The sequence below is a fragment of the Zeus faber genome, assembly GCF_960531495.2.
Source record: "Zeus faber genome assembly, chromosome: 7".
Classification (NCBI taxonomy): domain Eukaryota; kingdom Metazoa; phylum Chordata; class Actinopteri; order Zeiformes; family Zeidae; genus Zeus; species Zeus faber.
This window is the reverse complement of record NC_137203.1, coordinates 15,925,433-15,935,217: the sequence shown is the minus strand read 5'-3', so window position 1 is coordinate 15,935,217 and position 9,785 is coordinate 15,925,433. Positions and strand designations below refer to the sequence as shown.

General features: G+C 43.6%; 1 protein-coding gene across 1 annotated transcript; it reads left to right on the top strand.

Annotated features, from left to right (window-relative positions):
* Positions 1 to 913: 913 nt before the first annotated feature.
* foxb2 (forkhead box B2) lies at positions 914 to 1,870 on the top strand (the record flags this gene model as incomplete). Its single annotated transcript, XM_080003664.1, has 1 exon — positions 914 to 1,870. The coding sequence occupies one exon, from the start codon at positions 914 to 916 to the stop codon at positions 1,868 to 1,870; it is 957 nt and encodes a 318-aa protein (XP_079859790.1).
* Positions 1,871 to 9,785: the final 7,915 nt, after the last annotated feature.

The window sequence follows — 9,785 nt, the reverse complement described above, 5'->3', positions numbered from 1 at the left end:
GGAAATCGGAGCTCCGCGTAGTACCACCAAATCCGCCGTCCGCATCGTTCCCAAATTTCATCTTCAATCCTTTCAGTTGTACGGTTTTTATTGATTGATTTATTTTTAATTTTTTTTTACTGCCCTCACACTATTATTTCATATGATCAAATGCGGCCACATCAATGAGGCTGCATTTCAAAGAGATGTGATATGTATTTAAAGTCACAACACAAGTCGGCATAATTCATCCCCTTCGTTATTACGCGCAGGAGGAGACCCCCCGCCCCCTGACACCCCCGACCCCCCCCCCCCCCCCCCCCCCACACACACACACACACACACACGCACACACTGACGCACACGCACGCTGTTTCCCCTAAGTGACTGAATGATAACGGAGCAGGGACCTGCAGGGGTCCTCACGCACGATGCCAAACTTACAAAAGAGGTGCGATGCGGGAGGAGCGCACACAAGGAGAGGAGCCAGAGAGCATCAGCGAGAAGAAGCCCCCCGGTCCGAGCGTCACACACCTTCTGAGCCTCAGAAAAAAAGTGAAAACGAAAACAAATAACAACGGACCCGTCACACTGGCGTGGACACCGTGAGGAAGCCGCTGCGACCGAAGGGACCGAAACCGCGAGTTTCACGCGCGAAGAGGGACTTTTACGCACGGCGCCCACAGGACGAGGAACTTTTTCTGTGATGCCTGAAAGACCTCCAGGATTTCACCCTCAGGTCACCTCTTCACTTTCAGACGGACTTTAATCTGATGGCAGAGACTTTCGGACAATGCGCGTCGAATGGTGACTACACTGTTGCAGACTATGGTGTTGTGTTCGTCTGACCAATTTTACTAGGACATAAGATTGAAGTCTATTTTTTTTTTTTTTTGTTAACATTCAGTTCTGTGAAGAAAACTGAGACAAAACTATGCCCCGTCCCGGCAAAAACTCCTACAGCGACCAGAAGCCTCCCTACTCCTACATCTCCCTGACAGCCATGGCCATCCAGAACTCCTCCGAGAAGATGCTCCCCCTGAGCGACATCTACAAGTTCATCATGGACCGCTTCCCCTACTACCGGGAGAACACGCAGCGGTGGCAGAACTCCCTCCGACACAACCTCTCCTTCAACGACTGCTTCATCAAGATCCCCCGGCGGCCCGACCAGCCGGGGAAGGGCAGCTTCTGGGCCCTGCACCCGGACTGCGGAGACATGTTCGAGAACGGGAGTTTCCTGAGGAGAAGGAAACGCTTCAAGCTGCTGCGCTCCGAGCACGGCATGGCCTGCAAAAGCTCTCCAATGATGCACTATTTCCACCATCACCACCACCACCACCACCCGGGGAACAAGCTGGGCGCAGCGGCAGCATCCGGGCACCCGCATGACCTGCACCCGGCGGGGCCCACCGGCACCGGGCGTCTGCCGCACTTCCAGGGCTACGGGGGTCTCACCTGCTCCCAGCCCGGGGGGTTCAAACACCCGTTCGCCATCGAGAACATCATAGGTCGGGACTATAAGGGTGTGGTGCCCCTCACCTCCGTCATGCACCACCTGGGCTACCCTGTGCCCCCGCAGCTCAGCAGCGTGGTCAACTCCATGTGGCCCCACGTCGGGATGCTGTCCGAGTCGATGGGGAGCGCCCCGGTGCCCACCGCGTCCGAGTACGCGCCCTTCGGCGTGTCCATGAAGGGCCTTTACCACAGTGCCACGATGCCCGCCGTCCCCGTGCCGATCAAACCCACCCCTTCCCTGGGTACGGTGCCCGGGCTGACGGGGGTGCAACCCGGATCGGCCCCTCTGTGCGCAGCGGCCTCGATGCTGGAGAAAAGCGACCCGCTTGAGGGGAAAGGCAACCCGCTGCACCCGGCTCTGCTTCTGTCCTAGTAGGGGGGAAAGGGCGCATCATTTCGGCAAAAATAAGAATGATTTTACACCGAGTGCCGCTGCAGGAAAGGTGCGACAAATTAAGATTTTTTTTTTTTTAATTATTGAAATTGTGCTGTTGTTTGAATATCATTGGAATACTAATTTATTTGCACAATTAATGAGGGCATAATGGGCACTTGACTATACAATCAGAAAACCAGATAAACCCAAAGAATGTTTTATTTATCGGATCATATAAACTAAATCGTACTATGTTTCCTCTTGCTCTTGCTTCTTCAATGAACGTTAGCTTTTTATTATTTTTATTGAATTTTAGGCCCATCAGCCCTAATGTTTATAGATTTATAGGTTTATAGGCCTATTGAACTTATTTTTTTATTTTGCGTTGCTTAGCGATGTGGAGTGCATCTTAAATGTTATGCCTGGATCATAATGCTATTTATCTGAAAGTATTTATAAAGAACTTGAAACGAAATCTTTTTGGTTGTCTGAGTCACTTAATGCTGGATTCCTTTTCATTTATTAACCTCTGGGCTCTCTGCAGTGTTCGAAACGGTTTAGAGTAAAAGTTTATCAAATCTTTTAAAAGAAAATGTTCAAGGGGAAAAACGTATAACGTTTAAAATAAATAGTTAAGTAAAAACAAAGTGGTCTTTTAGGAAATTCCATGAGATGATATTTTGTATTTGTAGCTCTCAGTTTAAACCAATGGCCTCACTAAAATGTTTTCAAACCTTGAATTGAATGCTGGGTCTCTTTTTTTGTTGTGTTACTTTATTAACCAAGCACATTATACTATTTCTCACTCATTATGTCCTGGGGGAATTTGACAGTGAGCTTTGGACAAACAAGTGTGAAATTCACCAGCAGATCAAACCGTTCGTCCACCTGTAGCTCTAATCACAAATTAAAATAATAATTAATAAAAAAAACAGAGAAATGATTTAATCAATTATATCCATAGAGAGAAGAGAGCTTCCTTGTAAAAAAATATGAGTTCATTTTGGCTTTCATGTTTGGTTCACATCACAAAGTTGGCCGTATTAGAGGTCTAAAGATTTGGCAAAATGAAGACCGAGGGTGTCTGACAGTGCTCTTGTGGCGTTATTAAATAAGCTCATTTGCAAACAAAAAACAAAACAAACCGAAAGAAAAAAGAAACTATAAGGATTGCTTGGGGCACTAAATCCAAACTATTTGTGCAAGATATCCACAATACAAGAACTCCTGAACTTTATTGTGTGCGTTTGTATTCTACTGATGCATGAACATCCATAAGTTCATTTCAAAGCATTCATTCTGCATGCATTAATTCATGCATTTATTCATGCATTTATTCATGCATCTATTCTTGCATCCATTCACGCAAGCATGCAGAGCAACAGTCCATGTGTGTTGTGTGCGACCATCGGAAGATAGATGGCTATGACCGGCTGACACTCTATATCTCCATAACTTCAAAAGCTGGGTAATGCCGCTGGATCAAGTTGTTGCCTCTTTTGTTCTCTCTCTTTTTAACATAACCCAGCTTTGAAGACGGTCGTCCTCTTCAGTGGCACAAAGCGCCAGGTCCAGCCCACTGGAAATGACTTATGGTCAGGCTCCCGTCTCCCCTGTTTAGCATCGCAAAGGAAGCTGCAGCCCTCACTATCGTCGCACCAGCCTCTGAACAAATATTTAAGATGCACTGTAGTGGAGGGTGGAGGAGAGGGGATGCGTGGGAGTGAAGAATTCTAGTCTGTCTGGGTGTCACGGCTTATGGGGAGGATACATATGGATGCAAAATTCATCTTAAAAATATCTTTATTTGTTTTATTTTTATTAATGCTTTAGTGGGGTTTTTTTTTATATACACACAGTTACAATCTGTTTTGTCCACCATTTACTTTCACTCTCAAACACTGAACACATCCTCACACACTTTCTCAACCCCCCCCTCTCACACAAAAACACACACACACACACACAAACACACGCACACACACACACACACACACACACACACACACACACACACACACACACACACACACACACACACACACACACACACACACACACACACACACACATATACTCAGAAACACACAATCTCAGCAATATACTTTTACATTCTAGTTAAAGATTATACTACAGCAGACAATAGCAAGATAATATTTGTGTGTGTGTGTGTGTATGTGGCATAATTCCCTGATCAGCAGGCTTCAATGTCTTTAACAGCTCTGCTGCATTAGCGTATAATTAAATGGCACTAATTAAGACACAATAAGAGGTGTAATAATATTGCTATTATGACCCACCGTGCACCTCTGTCTTTACAGCACGACAATTTAGAGGCTCCCTGAATCATAATGTCTCATGAGGCTCTCCTACATGAGTGTGACGAGAGGTATAATCTCATTTTTGACACAGTGATATGATTCTTAATTTTTGAGGCAGTTTTATGAATTAGTTGGTTATTACTCACACTTATAGCTCCTCCTGAGTAGCTACTTAGACTTAGGTTGGTACTCAGACTCATATTTGTGTGTGTGTGTGTGTGTGTGTGTGTGTGTGCAACAAGTATGGAGAGAGAGAGAGAGAAACGAATAACCATTTCAAACATCATGTGAGTTATTCCATATTCCGCAATGCAACATTAACAGCATATGTCACGAGAACAAACCAATATAAAACATTCACTACATGACACCCAAATACAAATCTGTTCATAGTTGCAACCACTATTATTTCCCACAATCGATGAGAAAAGAAGAATAAAACATTCTTTCAGAAGTAAAAAGGCATTGTACGCATTAATTTATCGCACCATGCTATAAGGTTGAATAAATTTTCAGACGAGGCTTACTAATCCTGCAATGTACAAAATGAGACACACACACACACACACACACACACCCACACACACACCCACACACACACACACACACACAAACACAAATACAAAGAAACACACACACCCACACACACACACACACACACACACACACACACACTCACACTCACACACACACACACACACACACACACACACACACACACACACACACACACAAAGACACCAGACACAATGAAATGCAACGAAACTGATTTATTTTTAACGCTGAGGGACAGGGAGTAAGGGCTGAACTTAAACAGAAGAACTTCGTCACAAACTGAAAGCCTTTGTTCCGATTATCCGCTCAAGTTGATTTTGGTGTTCTCATTTCATCGCTCAGCTTCACCCAAACTAATGAGACAAAATTCCCTGTTCAAAAGGACTGGTTAGGGATTGGTGAGGTTTGCATCAGCTCCCGGTCATGGTGCTCACTGCTCATATGAAGCCCAACTTCAGCCTGTAATTGAAGGGACGCTGTCCGTGGTCCTGATCCCTAACCTCTGTGGAGAGTCTTGATGACATATGGGCTCCATTACACACACGCACGCACGCATGTACGCACACACACACACATACACGCACACGCACGCACACACACACACACACACACACACACACACACACACACACACACACACACACACACACACACACACAATTTCCAAATGCTTTATGATTATTTGAATATTGATTGTGATACTTCTATGAGAGTAAACCATGATACTGTAGCTTCTGGTGAAACATTTTTCTTGGAATTGAGAAGCATAACTTGATTATCTGAAACAGTGCTTTTGTGAATGGATAAGAGTAAAGATGGCAATTAAAATAATGTCGACACTGTAATTCAGAAACTACATTTTTCCATTTTTATCTCACATCCCTACTTGCAGATCAACATTTTTTTGGTCCAAACCACCCAGGGTTTACAGGCATGATCAGAAGAAGAAATTATATTTCATTGAAATAAGGCAAATAGCCTTCACAATATATACTAGTAAGGACCGTTCACGTAAACAAAAGCGGAACAGATGTAAATATGGAGGAACTTTTTCTTGTGGGGGGAAAACTGTTTAACATGAGTAATAGGAGTTTGAAATTAATAATACGACTCTTCAGAATGAATAAAACATTTAGGTCGGAGGGCGTTTTTTTTGTCGACCTTAGAGGAGAGACGTTACAGTCTTGAATAGGCAATGATACATTAGCAGTAATTACCCACACTTCATTGGGGCCATGGTGGCAAATTCTACATGCGTTTTCCTTAATGACCAACAAGAGGAAGCCATCATAATGAGCAGCTTAATTCATTAATCTGCAACGTCTCAACAACCCTACACACACACACACACACACACACACACACACACACACACACACACACACACACACACACACACACACACACACACACACACACACACACACACACACACACACACACACACACACTTAAACAAACTTAAGGACTCTTAAAAATATTATTTTTGTTCCAGACACTAGGCTTTATTTCAGCAAACTGCTAATATCGAGTGACAGAAAATTTGCATGAACATATAATTGCATTGATATATTCCTTGTTCTATCACACAGTTTGAATGATAATTAGAATTATCCTCAACTAACATGTACTGTCAGTCTAGGGGTTAGACTGCATTAAAATGGCATCACGTGTTCACTGTGTATAGAAATGGAGAGGGAAAATAATAGATAATATTAACAGATAAGTGTCACCCATGAGTGAAATTACTTTAAGGAGCCCTTGTTATTGAAATTTACAATGCGTCAAATTGCTTCATTTGAAAGCTGTAACTGGAGTACATTAGAAAAACTGTCTTCATGGAAAATGAACTTGAGAGCTCTCCCTTGCTTTTATAACCAGTGTAAATTGAAATTAACTAGAGAAAAAGATCGGGAAAGCTCGAGTGACAAAGAGAAAAAAAAAGAATAACTGAGAATGTGTAACTGGGATAAGCAGTACAGGAAGCAGAAATGGGGGAGAGAGAGAAAGATAAAGGGGGTGAGAACGTCACAGAGAGTCTGGCCCTCCTCTCACAGAATTTATGAAGTTCTAATATTCTTAAGAGGTTTGCTCCGCACCCTGACGTGTCACAGATTACATGTCACCCGTGACCTCCTAATGCAGCCCGCAGAGAAGTCTGTACCTCGAGACCTTGAGACGAGTGGAGGGACAGAAAGAAAAAGAGAAACAGACAGAAGCGAGACAAAAAAAAAAATCTCTTATTTCAATTAATTTTCTCAATCTAGCTTATATAAATAAAATAAATAATAAATAAACAAACAAACAAATAAATAAATAAATAACACAAGCAGCTACTGTACAGTATAAGGACCACTCACCATAAACAACAAAACAAAACAAAAACTGTGAAAATGCATTTTCACGTTAATTAATATAATCTAAATTTAACAATACCTGAAAAAATAATTAAGGCATTTTTCATAATAAAATCTATATTGGTGTTAAGCTACTTTGGATGGAGAAGCTCTCTCTGCTTTACTGTAAACGAGTGTAATCCAACATCTTATGAAACCGTGTAAAATGATATATGTTTGAGCTCGTGGAGATCCAAGATCTCAGATCTTAAAGACATGAAATTGCAAAGCGAGGCCAACTGATTCAAACTTTATATCTTTTTACATAGTGAAACAGGACGAAGTTCATAAAATAAAAGGTGCTCAAACTTGTCGAGATGGGTGACCAGCTTCCTCAGTGCCTCGCACAACGCAACTTCACATTCACATTCAACAGCACCATGATGCTCAATAATGCAATGTTCTATTTTATGCCGCCTTGATTCCCCCACATATGGGGCCAACAGAGGCAGGAAATAAAGTAGACGACATAAATTAGTCGCGAGATGAGATTTGAGAATACCCGACTCATGCTCAGATAGGTTGGCTGGGCTGGAAGAGGAAGAATGGGAAGGCCTCTCCTCGAATTTCACTTGCTTGTTGAACTTGCCCGGGCCTGCCGGGGCTGTTTGGAGTGGCCAAGAATGTACAGTACTTCCCATTACCCATTACAGTACTCCAAGGTACTCCATTTTAGCGTCCTCTTTTTCATCTAGTGTGTGAGTGTGTCAATACACTGAACAGGTCTTCAGATTTCTTCAGCTCCTTCTTTATAGCTGTGGTGCACCATGTCTCTGTAAAGGAACTTATTTTCTCCCGTACCCACAGTATTGCACCTCTTGCCGTTGAACATTACGAAGGATTAAGATCATGAAGCCGAGTGAGACTTTTCTGATAATCTCCCACCACAAAAGTACTCATAGTTCCATCCTTGGTTTGGTGACTTGTGGATACAAAGACCACAATGGATTCATTCCACTGGATCTCTCCCGCTCACCCAGTCTACAGCATGAGTACTCCCAAAATGAAATCCTGCCCATGACACGCCAAGCTGCTCAATGTATTGCAAACATCAAGCAGCAATCGAACAAATACTATAAACATCTTAAAAAAACAGTAGCTTGAAGAGCATACAACCTAAAATGCATACAATGAATGGACAGAAATAAAACCAAGTCAACATAGTTTTGTCCGTATTCAAAATGGACAGCTTCCCTAAACACTATTTAAATAAATATGTTTGTCTTTTGCTGCCTCTGTCGACCTATTCTTGGATTGATTCCCCTTACAGAAGGCAGAATGCTGAAAGTGAAATAGCCTTTTTTTTTTTTTAATTCGTCATAAAGTTCCCAGCCGATTTTGGAGCCAGAACTTCCCAGTTCCGTCGGCTTATACTGCACCCAGTCCCCGTCCGGTGTAGCTCCCGAGTTATATAACGCGGCGGAGCAGTATATGTGATTCACTGCGACGAGGCAGCAGGCATACGGCCACATCTGCTCCTATCTGGGTAATGGCCGCCTCGATATATTCACTGCTGCGGGTCTTTAACAGAGGGACGAGGGCACGGTTTAGCGCACAAGTGTCGACAGGCGTCAGCGGCAGCCAATGAAAAGGCCATCTGAGGTGGATTAGCATACTGGCACCAGGCCTGGAGACAGAGCGAGGCTGTCCAGGGAGAGAGAGAGGGTCATAACAACGGAACGACATCACTATAACTCCATCACTGGATCTTTTGGGGCCATATTGTGTCTTACTTTCGTCAAATAATCTCTTCTGTCCAACTTAGTTTTGGACTCTCGCTCCCCAGCTTTGATATATTTATTTGAATCGATCACCTTCTGTCTGTCCGTCCAGCCGTCCGTCCGTCCGTCTGTCCGCCTGTCCGCCTGTCCGCCTGTCCGCCTGTCCGTCTGTCTGTCTGTCTGTCTGTCTCCTTTTATATCTACAATCCTCATATTGGTTCCCTACAAACTGTTTTGTTCTGCCTCCATCCTTTCTTTCATCCACCACCCCTTGGTCTCCTTTGCTTCCTTTTGTTCCCATTCTCTCCCCCCTCCCGTCTCTCTCCGTCTCTCTCTGATGGTTCTCCCTCCTTCCACCCCTCCCTCTGGCAATCCCCTCTCTCATGCTTTGGTGATTCAGTGCTCTGGGGTCAAACATCTACCTGCCCCGCTTGCCGAAGTGAATTGTCTGCGCTCCGTCCTCTGAGTAAGGTCTTCTGATGCAGATCACATCATTTCCAATCTGCCATCCGTTTTTAATGGGCCAAATTATTCTACCTTATTAGCCGTTATTACACTTAATCACAGATTTAAAACGGGTCAGCGGTTCAGCCGCTCTGGCCTCCGTCCCGTTTCTCCTCTCTGATTGCCCCTCTCTCGCCCCCTCTCCCCCGTGTGCCGAGTCCAGACGGAGAGAAAGTTTTTGTTGGTCCATGCCAAGAAACTTTTTTTTTTTTTTTTCCTGGTATTACAAGAAGTTAAATGCCTTTTAATAAAAATGAGTGCCCATATATTCAGCGGCTTAACAATGGAGATCACATACTTACAAAAGTGTGACATTGACTATCTTCCTGATTAGACTTTGTACTTGGAACTCCGCATCTCGTCACAATGTCAGGACGTAATCATTGGGAGAGTTTGCAATAAAATCTCACGGCAA